The following is a 17,673-nucleotide window of genomic DNA, read 5'->3' as shown; positions in this document are numbered from 1 at the left end:
GTAACAAGCACATATTTCTGATCTCAATAGCAAATGAATTAGATTTGGGAGTTAATATCCATCCAGTGCTTTAAACTGGGCAGTTCTTGAGCCCTTTCTTAATTTAGATACCTGGTAAATTATGAGAGTTACTGGTCAGTTATTTGTAGACAGTGTTTCTTCATGATTTGCATACAGGTTGTACTGTTCAGCTATCATGTCCTAAACAGCTGATAGGATTTTTTTTTTTTTCCTTCTCAAGTGGGCTTTAATTCTGCATTTGTCCCATGTTGCTAATATCCATGCATGACCATTTGGTTAAGGATTTTTGTGCCGTGTCTGTACTTGCCCACTTTGAAATCAATAGCCTTTTCTGTTTATAGTTAATGTTGTAATTACTTTAATTTCAGGGACTACATTCCATTCTTTCTCTCTGGTTTTCACTTCTATTGATGTTTCTTGGGTGGATTAGAGTCATAATGTTGCCAAATGATTTTTTTTAATTTAACCTTGATTTTTTTTTAATATAAGAAAAGTAGCATAGATCAGTTTCTGCATTGTTTATAGTCTCTTGGCAGAAAAGAGTCACTAACAGAAGTTGTTGTTAACACAGTTAAGCAAAGAATACCTGTACATTTTTTCGAAATTAAAGGTAAACAATGTAAATGAAGTGCATTATTTTCTTGTACATATGAAGAAATAGCTTTCCTTACACAGTACAGCAAACTAAATGTAGATGGTACTAGTGTAGTGCATGTTTAATTTTATTTCTATAAAATATTTTATATATAACTAAATTTTACAGGAAGTGAATTACTTTCATGAGTTTTCCACTTACTACTTAGCTTGCCACTGGCAGTGATAAACTACCAATACTAAATTAATGTTACCAGCAGAGTTCTTGAGTCCACTCCATTACATTACAATGCGAAAATTTGTCTAGCATATCAAAACAAGATACCATTTATTCTGTATATAGTATATTTGTGGCACATAATTTTGAGCATATCAACGAGTCATTCTGATAAAATAAAATTTATTTCTTCTCTCATACTATAAGTTCTTGCTTTTAATTCTTAGCCTAATGAGTGTCAAGTTACTTTAAACATACTTTACATTTTTGTACATTATTAATTTTGGTGATCTTTGATTAGTTTAGATGGTGTTAGCCACCTGTATAGTGTAGATAGTGCTTTGGGATGGTATTTAGTGTTAGTAAGTTTCATGTTAAAATGGGTATTGATGTATTCTGTTTCCTTCTGTTGCTGAAGATTGAACCCGGGTCACTGTGCATGTTAGGCAGGCACGCTGCAGTCATGCGTGTTAGGCAGGCACGCTGCAGTCATGCGTATTAGGCAGGCTGCAGTCATGTGTGTTGGGCAGGCACGCTGCAGTCATGCGTGTTAGGCAGGCACGCTGCAGTCATACGTGTTAGGCAGGCTGCAGTCATGTGTGTTAGGCAGGCACGCTGCAGTCATGCGTGTTAGGCAGGCTGCAGTCATGCGTGTTAGGCACGCTGCAGTCATGTGTGTTAGGCAGGCTGCAGTCATGCGTGTTAGGCAGGCTGCAGTCATGCGTGTTAGGCAGGCACGCTGCAGTCATGCATGTTAGGCACGCTGCAGTCCTGTGTGTTAGGCAGGCACGCTGCCAACTGAGCCGTTTTTCCAGCCCTGAGCTTTATACTTTCTTTAAAGATGTGTTCAGAAGATGTAGCAAGACATCAGCCTAATGTGGGATTTTAAAGCAGGAAGTCTGTGACCTTTGGGGAGCCAGTTAGCATTTTTGAATCTCATTATTATCTATAACTAGAAATGATGATGAAGCTTAATCCAGTTTTCTCCTGCCGTTCTAAGAATTGTGTTTATCCAACAAATATTTATTGGCTCTACTATATGATCATAAACTATATAACTGAAAGTATCTGGACATTATCATGTGCTGTGTGCATATGTGATTCTAGTAAATAGGGATTTGGGAATTGTATTTACTCAGTGGACTAAGTTAATGTTCTCACAAAGTATATTTTTGTTTTCTACACACACCTGTTTGTTTGCTTGTTTGGGGAGATAAGTTGTTTGATACAAGAAGTGTAACAGAGTCAAAGACGTTTTGGGCTGAATTAAGGTTGAAATTTTTCTTCCTGGTATGACATAACAGATGGGTTTTGATTGCCTCAAACAAGCTAACGTGGTGTCTCTTTTTATTGTAGTCCTTATGAATATCAAAGCCATTTCCATGGCAACCAGACAACCTTGAGTCTTTTTCCAGATCTGATATACAAAGGCTTTGTAAAGGGACTGTTAAGGTGGCTCGGTGGTAAAGCCTCTAAAACCCTTGTAAAAGGCCAGGTTCATAATGTCAACCATCTGTAAACTCAGCACTCCTGAGGCAGAGGCAGGACAGACCTTGAGCACTGTGGCTGCCTACACTAGCCTAAATCAGCAGGCTCTGAGTTCACCTTAATTTAAAAAGTGGATGACATTAAGGAAGACACCTGACATCAAATTTGAGACTCTGTCTATGTATATGCATACACATGTACCCATATAGGTATGAACATGAATACATACATACTACATTCATATAGTGTGTGTACACACACACATACCTTATGAAGATAATTTTTATTATCTCAGACTTTAGCAGTTGTAAAATGGCAGAAATGAATAAGATGAGTTATCAAGTGTGTATCAACATGTAGAAATTAAGCAGAATTTTACTTCACAAATTTACTTTGCGAAGTCATTTGTCTGAGAAAATGTTTTGTGTGGCAAACTAAGCTAAGCCCTGCTGCTCCTTTTTGGTTTGCTTTTCTGCTGTGACAGAAGAGCTTTTATTTGGAAGAGAATTTTTGATAGTTCTGCCATGACTGTTCTTATCCTGAAGCCATCATCTTGCTTAAGTGATTTGCTGGGTCAGGACTCCCACATAGCCTGCATTGTAGCCTTGGGCTGGGGTGACATACCATTGGATGAAAATTTTTGTAATTGTCAGATTCACCAGAATCAGTCGATTCCCAGAGGAAATAGAGATGCCAGACAGTCACAATCAATAGATGTCCTCAGTAGGAAATGATGTTTTAATTTTCTAGATGTTTTAAGTTTCTAGAGTATATTCATCAGTGCTGTTAATAGTTTTATCAATAGTACATGAAGGGGAGTTTTTATTCTAGTAAGGGTCATTGTATTAAAACTAAAATTAAGGTTCACATACCTGAAAGTCAGTATTAAGGATTAAACATAGAAAGAATTCTTTTTATCTACATTTAATTTATAATAAGCCTAAAAATAAAACCATACTTAGTTATATAAAGTCTCCTTTAATTTTTATAATTGAAAGGACTTAGCAGACTCTAGAACATGTCCAAATAAGACTGTATGTAAATTTAAAGTATCAAAAGGGACATGAACAAGCACTTAGATGAATTTGAAGCGTCCTGTATGCCAGCTGCCAAGGACAGGGGTGGTGCTACATTTCCAGCTGCAGCTATCACATCTGGCTTTTGAGCTCAAACTGAAACTCTCAGGGAGTCTCCTGGAATGGTCAGGCCACTGATACCTGGAAGTGCTTAGAGCTTTCCCAGGGGAATTTGAACTTTCAACATTGCATTTTACATTGTATTTCTTGTCTTAGCAGAGAGTCAAACTCCGGATAACCACCTTCTTTAAGTGAACTTCATTTCTGCACTAAGTAAGCATGGTGAATTCTCCCAGCCAGTTATTTCAAAATTGCATTACTAGCATTGGTGTTCTGTTTTTCCAGTTGGTCAATTAATTTTTTAGAAAATCACTTTGTAATTGGAATATAATTATAGCTGTCTAGGTAAGTTAAGTTTTACAAACAGCAGTATTAAAATCAGTAAATAAACCAGACAAGACTAATTTAATAATAAATTTCATAAATTATTTATAAGCTGATAACTACAAACATTTTGACAGCTGTTGCTAAAAGCATATGTACATGCTATGGTTTTGACAGAAGATAAATAGGAATTGTTCACAAATCAGAACATCTAAGCTCAGTCTTAAAGGAGAAGTTTGTTATGAAGTGGAAAACAGCAGGGCAAGATCATTTTAGTGCGAATGTATAAAGGAACAAAAGCATAAAAAGCAGGCCATTATTGGAAATCAATAGTAGTATAGCTTGGGTGGAATTCTGACAAGTAGCAGAAAATGAAAACAGAGCCATGTATGATGAATAATATACATGAGAATATTCTAAAAGGTTTGAGACCTTATGCCATGACTTAATATGTGACTTTTGAATGATACACATACAATTGACATCTTAAAAACATGACTTTAATGGTAATCCATCAGGGTGTCTTGACAGACTGTCAGTTAGTAAGCAGTTGTATTAAGAGTAAATAAAGGTAGTTTGAATATTGGTGGGGAAGATGGATATACATGATGAAATTGTGGAATCAATGCCAGCGGGTCTTAGACCAGTTCATTGTAGCTGGGTGACCAAAAAAGTTAAGGAAATGTAATGTTCTAAAAGAAAAGGAAGAAAATGTGATTTATCAAATTGGGTTTTCTAAGTAGTCAGATATTTTCAGTTTGTCAGGGAATCAGTTTCCAGAGAATTAAGTAAAATAATAGCTAGTTGTGGAATTTGGTGAGTCACTGCATGTTCTTTAATTTATATTCACTGAATAAAATCAGAGCAAGGGCCTTTTTTATTTGATTTAGGAATTGGTTGCTTTAGAGTTGGAGGTAAATGATTTGCTTAAATTAAGCCAGTGACATCATTTAAAATACTCAAGTTGGGAAAACATTAAAATGTGCATGACAAATGATTTGTGCATGGAGTAAACTTAACTTAGAAATGAATCAAAATTTGTAGGACTCAATGCTAAAACACAATTGAAGTATGTTCAAAAGACAATTGAGAGGGAAAAAAAGAGATAAAAGAGTCTTTCTCTAGCCAGTTTTAATGAAGATATGCAAGCCTAGTTTTCAGAAAAGCTCAAAGCTCAGTAAATGCAATAATGGCCTCTAAATGTTGTAAGCTGTGAGGGACTGGAAAGCCCACTCAGTGAAAAACACTTGGCACTCAGAGGACCCAGGTTTAGTTCCCAGCACCCATGTCAAGCAGGCCACAAACACCATGACTCCAGCTCCAGGGGAACTGACACCCTCTTCTGACCTCCACAGAGGCCTGCCATGATGCTGCTGCGGTTCTTCCTTGTACACGTTCCCTTTGAATCAGTCCAAGCTGAAGAGTTTTATTTATTTCTGTTTCTAATAAATATTCCTCAACTGTTTTCCAGAAAGATTATCCTTCATAAGTGAACAGAGAAGCCATCTGAACCTGGACTTTTCTTTATTAGTGATTTTATTTGTTTATTTATTTTGAGAGGTTCTGAGGTTTGAACCCAGAATGTTGTACTTGCCTCTGAGCTAAGTGCTAAGACTCAGTTTCTGCTTTTTAATTTTTAGATCTCTTTATTTGTTCTAGAATCTAGATTGTTTCTTCTTGAGTTAGTTTCAGTACTTAGCTTCCTAGGACATTTACATTTTTATTTTTAAGTGTGTGTGTGTGTGTGTGTGTGTGTGTGTGTGTGTGTGTGTGTGTGTTTGCATATGAAATGCAGTGCATGCAGAGGTCAGAGAGGACCCTCTAAGGCTGGAGTTGCAGCTCAACATGAGTGGTGGAAGCCGAGTTCAAATCCTTTGCAAGAATAGTGCATGTTCTTCACCTCTGAGCTAGCGCTCCAGCTGTGCTATTTTGTAACTCTCTCTTTCCCTGGTTTGATCTTCGCCCCTTTCTTAGTTTGGCTAATGGCCAGTTTTGTTGTTTCATATCAAAATGTCATGTGGATTTCTTTAATTCTGGTTATTTACTAATGTGTTCCTTAATCTTTAGTATTTCCATCATTTTTTTTCTTGCTTCTGATTTTTAACTTCATTGGTTAGATATTTTATCTTTATCCTTTAAAGGATATTTATTCTTTAATATTATTAAGATTTCTTTTTTAGCCTAATGAGATCTGCTTTGAAAATGTTTTATATGTGCTTGAGAAGAATATATATTCTGTTTTGTTAGGAGTGTTAGAAGCTTCTGTTGTTTTGTTGGTTTTCAGTTCACTTATCCACAAGACTTTCTATCTCTAGAAATTGAGGTATTGAAGTCCTTAATTATTATTATTGAACTGTCTGGTATTTTTTGCCTTCTTTGGTTCAACTTTTGTTCCATACATTTTAGTGCCCTGGTAGTTAAGTATATGTTATTTGTAAGTCTCCCTGATGTATTGGCCCTCAGCAGGATAATCTGTTAGACTGCTGATAGAAGCATATTAGGTCACAGATCATTGGAAAACCATGTAAGCCAAATGTCCTTTACCTCAGAAGTTATCCAAAAGAAGTAGCCAGGACTCATTTGTTAAGCATTTACTGGGGACCCAGTATATGCCAGACAGTGTTTGAATGGGAAATATTTTTAAGTGTGTACAGATACACACACAGACACATACACACAGTTTCTGAACTGCATGAATGAGTGAGCGTGAAGGATAGAATGTGGTAGGGGATATGGCACAAAGCTCAAGTTGTGAAAGAGGACATAGAGTGCTTGGGATGGGAGTTTAGGGTCCTTCGGTCCATTTCCAATTTCTATGATTTGCCAGAAGAAATGTAATGATGTGAGAAAATTAACCTTTCTTATTTAAAAAAAAAAAAAAAGATATGTTTTCTTTTCTTTTTCTTTGACTTTCATGTTTCTGTCGTGAACCTCCAAAAGTCAATAGCAAATAATATTTTTTAAATAACGAAAACTGTTTATATCAATTTTTGATTTATAATCATTTTGTTATAATAAGTACTTGGGATTTCCTTAAAATGTCAATTAATTTATTAACAATTTAATTTTGCAGCCTGTGGTACTTGGGTAAAAATGTGATAGAAATTTATTTTTTTGAAATTGTACTCTTTTAAGATGTTTATTCACTAAGCAAGTTGAATTGCTACTTTGCTTATCTAGTAAGAACAGTTCACATTTGGGAGGACTACCAGTTTCTCTTGCTAGGATTTAATCACATAAATGTTAGGTTATTCAGTTTATTTGCTTTTTTTGTCAGTATTTCACATAATAATTTAATTCATCATTACAAAATGCCTTATTTTGTGGTAAATATTTTTAAATTTTGTTTTAAACATTCCTTGGTGGGTTTTATATTTTATCTTCATCTTAATAATTATGCATATGTAAAATTAATTATTACTTTGCCTAATGGTGTGTATCCTTATATTTTATTTTCACTGTATAAATTATCAGTGTATGAACTTAGGGTAATATAGAATTTAATGCAGGATAATATATTGTAGGAAAACAGTTAAAGGATGGGAAGAAACCAGAGCCATGCAAGCCTATCCTCAAGGTGGAGTTCAAAACAACTAGATCTGGGTAAGATTTCTTCATTGCCATGTTCATTGTTTCAGGGTGATGCAAGAAGCACTGGAAGCTAACACAGTTAAATTGGAAGCACTGCTGCAGAATATTCTAGCCAGATCTTAACTTTTATGCTTTCATCAGTTAATAAAATGCAGTTAGGATAAACTCCCCATGGTTCTTCTGATTATAGCATTTTATTTCTCCATGTCAGAAAGTATTTTTTTCATGCCAAACATAATATATATTATGTTGTTCCTTGGAAACAGTAATATTTATTTGCTTTTGTGAAAAGTGTGGAAAAAGTGATGAAGGGAAATGATTAAACTATATTCTATCCTATGTATGTTAACTAAGAGTCATATATTCAGAAATTAAATTTCATAAGAATGTTTGACAATTATAGAGAATAATTCAACTTACTAGGTAAAAAAGTTTGTTAATTATATTCCAGCACTGGTACTCATATGAAATAGGTGCAAGAATTAGCTGGTTCCCACTTTATAAATGCCTTGAGTTTATGTGTGAAATGCTGTATTTAATGTATAAATCTAATATGTATATTTATATATGTAGATTTATAACACTTTTAAAGTATTTTTTTATTTCTGCATGTCTTTTTCTTCCAAAGGTATTTTTATTTCCATCCTAGTTATTGTTAGGTGTCTTTATTCAAGGTAGCTAAAGAGAGCGGATGTGTCTTGGATAGTACAGTTCTCAGATCAGGGCTCTGATAGGATAAACAACAGGCTTGGCTGAGGACTTGTTCCTCCATCCATTCATGTACTGAGTCAGAAACTGTTCAGTGAGGGCCAGAAGTCAGTTTTGATGTAATCTGCAGGAAACCCTGATGCCACTGGTTCATTTACACATTCCAGTTTATAAACATGGGTGTTTGAACTGCCTTCTGCTCTGTGACCTCTTTTGAGAAAAGGCCATGGACATTAAAAAGGAAAAGAAAAGAAAAAGATAGATTGCTCTTAGTTATTTCTTCCTCATTCCTAGCCTTCCCAGTAGGAATACTCTATTAGAATTGATTCAGAGCTGATAGACTAGGATCAGAAGGAAGGAGAGGAGGACCTCCCCTATCAGTAGGCTTAGGGAGGGACATGGGTAGAGAAGGGGAAAAGAGGGTGGGATTAAGAGGGGAGAGGCTAGGGAGCTACAGGGTGGATACAAAGTAAATAAACTGTAATTAATAAAAAATATTTTCAAAAAGTTTAAAAAATGAAAAAAAAAATTGATTCAGAGACAGATAATTGGTTCAAGTCCAAGAAGCAGAGTATCTGTTTAGTTGACCTTGGAAGTCCTCACTGTATGATAGTTGGCAACAGAATTATTTGCTTTCTTTGTGCTTAGATGTCATTTTTACATACATGTACAATGGGTGCGATGACTTTAGTGCATTGCTCACGTATGCACTCAATTCACACATTACCTTATTAATAAACTACAAGTGGGTAAGAAACCGTTTTGCATTAGGAAGCCCTCAGCCACCAATTAATTATTATTTGTTATATTACCCTATTACAAAATAATTACAATAGGAAAAAAAAAGAATAACAGAAGTTACAAAAGAAGACAAGCCAGAAAAAAAGTCTGTGTGCATATGCATCTTTGGGTGAGTTCTTTAAACAGTGTAAACAAAGGGGAAGCCAAGGTCACTGTCTTCTTCACTCCTGATACTTCTCTCAGGGCAGAGCTTCTGCTGCAGGCCTGTTTACTCAGTGTGGCAGCACTGATTTCATGTTACAGATTTGAAACTTTAAGATGTTGTATCACTTTGGCAGGCTTTTGTATGAACTATCTGATGTGATCAGTAGACCAACTTTTAATTGTACCTCAAACTTCTTCCTTCTTCCCTCCTACCTTCCCTCCCTCCCTCCCTCCTTCTTTCCCTCCCTCCCTCCCCTGGAATAGGGAATTCAACAAATTAAATAAGACTTCATTTTTCTTTGCTCCATAGCTTTCTTCTTTGATTAGGTCTAAGTACCCCTGCCCACCTGCTGTTTCATGTTTTATTGGCAACTTATGAGATCTTAGAGAGGAACTGCCATCACGCAGGCAGGAGTCTTGTATATTTTCTTCTCTTTGCCTGGAAGTCATTGTCGGAGTAAAGACCCTTGTCTTTTCCCTCTAGGTCAGCATAAATGTTTCTTCCTTTGGAATATTAGTGTCCTCAGTGAGCTTTGATTCTCCAAAAACATGCTCTTGAGAGAAGCAGTTTTCTGTTATAAGACTTATAAATGCAATTATATTTATTGACACATATATGCTTTTCAGTTAAACTTGATGAAAGCATGAGGTGTGAAATGCAGCTGTCACACATTAAAGTCCTATGTACCCTACACCCTGGTGTCAGGGGTGGAATCTAGGGCCTTATGCATACTATGTTCTAGCAGCTGAGCTACAGCCCCAGTTCTGTTTGTCCAGATCCTAGCTAATGTTCTGAATGTGAGGAGTATAAATATGGGTAAAATCAGGTAGGGGTAGGTATATACAGGTATGGGTAACTATATTCAGGTACAGGTATGGGTATACAGGTATGGGTAATTATATTCAGGTACGGGTATGGGTATACAGGTATGGGTAGGTATAGATAAAGTATAGTTCTATGTGGACTCTTGAAGATCTGGAAAGCATAGAGTCTTTTAGTGGAATGAAGTTAGTGACAGTGCAAATAAAGAAATAATTTATTTCACTAGTAGTTTATTTAAAATATGCTATGAATTCATTAAACAGTCAGTAGTAAAAGCAAGAAGTAGGAGCTAGAAGGATGGCTTAGCAGCTGAGACCACCTTCAGGCCTTCCATAGGATTTTGGTTCAGCTCCCAGCACTCGTGTGTGTTAGATGTTGGCTCATAACCTCCTGTAATTCCAGCTCCAGGGGGCCTAAAATCATCTTTTGGCCTCAGGGACATTGCACATGTGTGGCACACTTTCACACATACACAGACACAAAGATCCCTTTTCCTTTTTAATCTTAAAAAGCCAGGAGTTAAATGCTGTCAGATCTGCTGAAGGTCCTTTGAGAAAAAGAAGAGGAGGAGAGTTCTGTGGTGACTACCCGTCCACCATCAGAGGTTACAAAGTGTGTAAAGCAGAGCGTCGGGTCCACATCCTTGCTCGGGTGTTCTCAGTGTCATTCAGGGTACAGCCAAGCTTTCTGTGCCCACTTCATCATCTTGAAGAGATAGGAACCATAATAGGAGCTACTTCATAAACTTGTTAGAAAGCATATATGAGAATGTTACATGTTCTTCCCACAGCTGCTGCACACACCCGTCTTCAAGCAACATTTGATGACTTCTGACAGGCATCCAAACTGCAGCGCTTCCTTTATTTTGTTTTCCCCAAAATAGAAGAACAAGTGGCAAGCCTCACTGATTTTATAACTCAAGAACCTATTATTTTTGTCCCTAAATTGAAAATCACCTCTGCTGAGAAACACTATGATTTGCTGCAATGATTAAAGACTATTTTTAGACATCAGATAACACAGTCATTTATAGGCTGTGAAAATAATTGTGTTGGTTGTGAGCATTAGCTTTTAATTGGTAAAGTAGGATAGGACATAGCTGAGCACACTGCACATTTAAGGGTCAGCAGCATGGGTTCGCAGTACTTGGCTCACTTCCAACGCTTATGTGCTGAGTCATGAAGAAAGCTCCACATATTAGTGGGCTCATGATAAGGAGATAGCAAACTTGTGAATTAGTATAAGGCAGAGATAGCAAACCTGTGAATTAGTATAAGGCATTGAAGCCTTCAATTGCCACTTTGCTTAAGTCCTGCTACTCTGCTTATGTGTTAGGATGCTTTCTGCTTACAGGGTGATGTCATCAGCTGTCGGCTGGCTTCTATTAATTACTAATTTCGGGGGAGGGGGTCTGCAAGCTTATTTTCTGATACATCGCTAGAAAACTGTCTTCTAGATTGATAGCTCTGGGTTTGGTGTTTTTGTTTTTGTTTTTTTGTTTTTGACATTAGAATACTTCATTTATTAGCTATGCAAAATATGCCCAAGACTGGGTTTTTTCCCAGGCTTCTATCAATTTCGAGTGCTACATTTTCTTTTTTCTTTTTTCTCTTTTCTTTTCTTTTCTTTTCTTTTCGGCAGGAATGATGGACTTTTTTCTCTTTACACACCATCCTCCCCTTTGAAGGAAAAGAAATTAAAAAGTTAAAAATAATTACTGAACAAAAGCGAAGCAAAAGTGGGGGCAGGGAGGCAAACTGAGAAAATGACTTCCATGATAAAGACTGTGCTATTCATGGTGGCACGGTGAGAACTTAGCTTTAAACTGTGGTGTCTGCAGAGGGGGAAGATGCTACACCCATCATCTCTCCTTCCCCACAAGCTTAATGCAGCCAAAAGTGTCCTCTTCTGGGGCACTATCTGCAAACTAAGAGCATTAAATACATAAAGCATGGTCTTCAAACCCACATGCTAACATTTCTACCCTCACCACACACTTTGGGTTTGTTTGTTTGTTTGTTTTTTGTTTTTTTAATTTTATTTTTTTTCTTATCAGTTACATTTTATTAACTCTGTATCCCAGCCGTGTCCCGATCCCTCATTCCCTCCTAATCCCACCCTCCCTCCCTCATCTCCACCCTGCCCCTTTCCAAGTCCACTGATAGGGGGGACCTCCTCCCCATTCATCCAATCCTGTTTTATCAGGTATCTTCAGGACTGGCTGCAAAGCCCTCCTTTGTGGCCTAACAGGACTGCTCCTCCCTTGGGGGGTGGGAGGTCAAAGAGCCAGTCCTTGAGTTCCTGTTAGAAATAGTCCTTGTTCCCCTCACTATGGGAAACCAATTGGTTACTGAGCTACCACAGGCTACATCTGAGCAGAGGTTCTAGGTTATATCCATACATGGTCCTTGGTTGAATGACAGTCTCTGAGAGGACCCTGTGCCCAGATATATTTGGTCCTTGTGGAGCTCCTATCCTTTCCCCATCATACTAACTCCCCTTCTTTCATATGATTCCCTGTACTCTGCCGAAGGTTTGGTCATGAGTCTTTGTATCTGCTTTGAAAACCCTGCTAGTTAGAGTCTTTCAGATGCGCTCAGTAGACTCCTGTCATACGTTCAGTGCACATCCCATCTGTCTTTCTAAACGAGGATTGATCATCTTACCCCATGTCCGCTCTCTTGATAATCTTTTTTAGGTGTATAGATTTCATTATGTTTGTCATATCTTATAGGTCTATATAAGTGAGTATATACCGCTCACCACACACTTTGAATCCTACCTCGTTATCTGTTTTTTTTTCTTTATTACTGTTAAATTTATTATCACATATTAACTCTATTAATATGCAAACCCATTTGGAAAATTATATTGCTTACAGTTTTTTTTCAAAATGGACACTTATTAAACTATACGTTTAACCAGTACTAACATGGATCAGATGCTGCTTGAATATTGGAAAGAATGACTCCTTCTCAGCTCAGGGCCCTTTAAATCCAGTTTCCAAATGCTGGTTTTGCACATGAGACAGCAGCTTCAAAGTGCAAAGGGGAAGTAGGATCATCCAAATAAGAAAGAGGATAAGGCAGTGGAGCAGGGAGGGCACAAGAAGTTCAGTTCTTAGCAACCACATGGTGGTTCATACCCATCTGTAATGTGATCTGGTGCCCTCTTCTGGCCTGTGGGCACACATGCAGGCCAGATAGTGTATAAATAAATTTAAAAAAAAAAAAAAGAAAGAAAAAAGAAAAGTGAATAACTTTCTAAGTATTATATAGAGGCTACAAATGAAGGAATTGTGATTTGGAAAGGTGGTGGCTAATTCCATAGACCCTAGTGGAGTACACAGCATGTTTTCAGGATTCAAAGCTATTATCATGAACACCTTGAATGTTGTTGGGTGCTTTATTTCCTCAGACAAAGGTGCTTCCTGACTTAGGGTCTTTGCAATACTTAGTTATTTTTGTTTGTATTTGTGTGTGAGTGTTTTCTGTGTGTGTGTAAGTATGCATGCTTATGTGCATGCTTGTCTGCAGAGGCTAGAAAGTGCTGGGTCTCCCGGAACTGAAATAACTGATGGTTTTAAGTTGCCATGTGGGTGGAAAGAACTGAACCCAGGTTCCCTGGAAGAGTAGCCAGTGTTCTTAACCTCTGATACTTGTTCCCAGCATTAGTTATTTCTGATGGACAGAAATTCACCCCACTAATGGAGTACGCAGAGCAGCTAGCTTCTCTTCATTCTGGTGTCACTTCATCTGTCATCACGTTAGTGGCTTGGCCTTACTATTGCAACCAGTTACTCATTTCTTCATAGTATGTGCCCCAGTAAGTTATCTGTGTGGCTAGACTAGCTGTTAGAGCCCTTGTTTGTTCCCCAAAGCACAAATAGTTTAAAATGTTTGAGTCAGAGAATAGATGTAATCATGGAACTGTATTGGGTAAATCACTATGTGTAGCTTTCTGGATAGAAAAGGTTGGTTCTTTTAGTGGGGAAAGATTTTTATGAGAGCACAGTATGACCTGAAGCTGTCCCCTGCCTGGGGGGAGAGGTTCATAAGGTGAAGAGAGCATGTGCTGAATGATGTGCTTAGTCTTAAATAAAGCCAGTCAAACTAGGAAACTTGCAAAGGAACACCTCCCTGACTTAGGTATCTTCCAAAGGAGGGTCTGGTTGACATCCAGTGCTATTAGCAGAGATCATACGACCATTCCCCTCAAAGTTATAGAATAACATTAAGTCACGTCTAGAACTCATAACATCAGAACAGCTAGTCTTTTTGTTGAAAAAAGATCAAATCCTCACTTCCATAATTCATAGATTGCCTAAAAATAATCACTAGCACCTTGTAGAAGTCCAGATGTCAGGTATACAGCTTTGAAAGTTTACAATTTTTGCTATGTTGAGTTAACTCCTTGAAATCTAACATCGTACATGACTACTTTATTCCAGGAGAGGGCTAATATCTTCTGCTAAGCTTTGGGTATAATGAACTTAATTGGAGTTTCACATGTTTTTTTAGGTGCATGTTTCCAGGTAGCCCAACTAAAGGTAGAGAAACATCTTGCAGCATATGAAAAGGCATTATTGTCTTTAGGTTTAGCAAACTTACTATGAAATAGAAAACTACTTGGTGACTAATCATTTGGCATTCCTTTCAAACTCTTTGTTTAACTTCACATCATTTCCCTTCTACTTTAAGAAAAGAAACCGATTTTGCAAAGCCACAGAACAAAAAGATTGTCTTATGAGGATAATCCCGACTGATTGCCATAGTGTTAGTTAAGACTGTGTGAACTGATCATTTAGCTAAACTTATCTTCAGGGATGGGTTTGGACATGGTAGTGTTGCCCTGCTGTTATCTGCTCAAACTCTGGTGCTGGCATCATTGTTTGCTTTAAATTGGTTGTATTTAAATAAAAAATACTTAAAACAATTCTTGAAATACCACTCAAAAACACTACCCAGGGATCCTACTCTATAAATATTTAACAGATGTTTACTCGCCAGTAAGCTCTTTTTAGATTGAGTTGTATGTTATAGTAAAGGCAAAGTAGAAAGTTTTTATTCATTGTATGTGATGAGTACAGGAAAATTAAATAATATCTGCTCACTGCGTTTATAATATATAATGATTAGAGTTTAGCTGTAGGAGTGTGATTTTACTAGGCTAAATTTTTGAAATTCGAAATTTGATTTTTGGAGTGTGACCAGAAAAATAATACTAAATCACATTAATGATGAATATAAATAGGTAAAAGTTTTTAATGAAACATATATTTTGTTAATTCACTTGAAACATAGTATAACTTCCTAGTATGATGGGCACTGTTTTACATAGAGCAATGAACAACATAGATTTAAAAAAAAAAAGGCTTCACGGAAATTATATTTTGATGAGACAAACAATGGCAAAATAAATTAGTTTTTAATCATATATACTGTAGAAAATAAAGCAAATGAGAAATGTAGGATGCATGATGGTGTATCTGCACAAAATTATTACATATAGAAACATATATACTTTTTATTCTCCCACATTTTCTATAGTCTAAATAAGATGTCCAAGTAAGAAAAAAATTTCATTATTTGCCCCAATACTATATTTACTTACAAGTTATCTAGCTCCAAATCTAATTAACTAAACCTTAGTGAAATTTATTCACGTTCTATATAAAATAATTTGAATTTTTAATTTTCACTTTTGTATTATGTATTAATTTATGTGTGTATTTTGGTGCATGCTCCATAGGGAAGTTTAACCATGTGCAATTGTGATGATTTGATGCCATCAACAGTTATAATGGGTAACTCTTACTTAGGGTGGTCTGTGGACCAGGCACTGCTTGGTTACAACATGGTCTGAGGATCAGGTACTTCTGTATGTCTCCATTTCCTGGATGTGGAATCCAGCTCACAGGAAATCAGAGCAAAGATGGGAATGTTGGTACTTGAACACCAAGATCTGGCCTTGTCGCCATTGATGCCTTCGCATGCCACTTCTGCTGAATTTGGAGACTGAAATGTTCCACAGATATGAAAAAAATAGGAGGATATCATGAAAAATAAATATATTGGCCTTAATGTAAACATTTGTTTTTCTTTAAAACTAAACCATAAATTAGGGATGGAGATGCAGTTTAACAGTTAAGAGAGCATACCCATCACCCACGTGAGGAAGCTCACAACTTCCTGTCACGCCAGCTCCAGCAAACCCAGACATCTTCTCTGGCCACCTCCAGCACCTGCACTAATGTGCACATTCCCACGTTTATACCTTTAATTGAAAATAAAATAAAATCTTTTAGAAAAGAATGTTTAAACTTTAAATGAAGAGATTGAAAATAAATATAGATAATTTTTAATGATTTGCATGCCACATGTTAAATAACTTCATACAAAGAACGATACCCATACTGTGATATATGATAGTATAGTTAGGAGCAGCTTTTAAAACATATGTCTAGATAAATCATATAGTTTTCATCATGATGAATATGGGGAGCAAGGGAAGATGTAGTGTTGTTTACTGGAAACATAAGGATTAAAAAGGCAAGCTGGAAGCTCATAGGGTGTGTGATGAAAGCTAAGACCTCAGAGTTTATCTAGGAGATTTCTTGTAAAACACTAAGGCCTGTGGAAAAATTTTTGAGTGACTCTTTCCCAGTTGTCACAAGTGGTTTATACCTAGTACAGTTCTTGGTATATCCTTAAAATGTCAGTGTGTTACAAACCATAGCTATCCATAGCTATTTGAAGCTGTGAGGTTTTTCTTGGAAATGTTTGTTGAGGAGCCTTGTTAGGACTAAAGTAGAAGCCACTCAGAAACTTTTATGTTGATTCTCCACAGGAAGTAAAATAAAAATAAAATAAGGACCAAGAAGAGGTCTAAGAGTCAAATGTGACTCATTTTTATTGTAGTTTAATTTTCAGCAAACTATCTTTGCTTGCTGAAAAATTAAAAATTCCACATACATAGAAAGACCTGGAAGGGACAGGAGCTCCACAAGGACACCAACAGAACAAAAAACAAACAAACAAACAGAAACTCAGGTGTAGGCCATGGCAGTTCCTTCTCCAAGTGGGTCCTTAGTAAGGGGAACAGGGGCTGTCTCTGACATGAACTCAGTGACAGGCCCTCTGATCGCCTACCCCTGGGGGGAGCAGCCTTGCCAGGCCACAGAAGAAGACAATGCAGCCAGTCCTGATGAAACTTGATAGGCTAGGGTCAAGTAGAAGGGGAAGAGGACCTCCCCTATCAGTGAGTTAGGGGAGGGGCATACGGGGAGAAGAGGGAGGGAGGCTGGAATTGGGAGGAGAAGACGGAGGGGTCTACAGCTGGGATACAAAGTGAATAAATAGTAATAAATGAAAAAATAGTAATAAATAAATAGTAATAAGATGAAAATAGTAATAAATAAAAAGAAAAAATAAGAATATTTTAAAAGAAATAAAAATAAAAATTCCACACACAATTCTTCTATAATGTGATATGTAAATTTTTAGAGGATACTGTCACTAAATAGCCATACAGTACAGCAGAAAAAAATAGTGTCTAATATTTGTAATCATACTATGTTTTTATTTCCAGGGAACCTTTCATTATTTTGTCAGGAGGCTTGTCATATGATACTGTGGGAAGAAGACCATGTTTAACAGTGATGCATGGGAAAAGCACAGCAGTGCTGGAAATGGACTATTCAATTGTTGACTTTCTCACACTTTGTGAAACACCATACCCAAACGGTAAGGCTCGCTCTCCGTAAACATTACTATTCAAAACAGACATACGCCATCTTCAGTAGTTCATTCAGTAGTGCTTCAGGG

At 36.9% G+C, this 17,673-nt stretch overlaps 1 protein-coding gene across 4 annotated transcripts in view; it reads left to right on the top strand.

The window, feature by feature from the left end:
- Positions 1-17,673, top strand: part of Stxbp5 (syntaxin binding protein 5) — a 144,687-nt gene that overhangs the window by 65,394 nt on the left and 61,620 nt on the right. For all 4 annotated transcript variants that reach the window (XM_055608057.1, XM_055608056.1, XM_055608055.1 and 1 more), the window contains exons 9-10: positions 7,305-7,383; positions 17,438-17,592. In XM_055608057.1, the coding sequence (XP_055464032.1) occupies positions 7,305-7,383; positions 17,438-17,592 (234 nt within the window). The remainder of the gene's footprint in view (positions 1-7,304; positions 7,384-17,437; positions 17,593-17,673) is intronic.

This window comes from Psammomys obesus, unplaced genomic scaffold (assembly GCF_907164565.1).
Source record: "Psammomys obesus unplaced genomic scaffold, mPsaObe1.curated_primary_1811, whole genome shotgun sequence".
NCBI lineage: Eukaryota > Metazoa > Chordata > Mammalia > Rodentia > Muridae > Psammomys > Psammomys obesus.
Note: the sequence above shows the minus strand (reverse complement) of the source record. Positions and strands in the feature narration are given on the sequence as shown.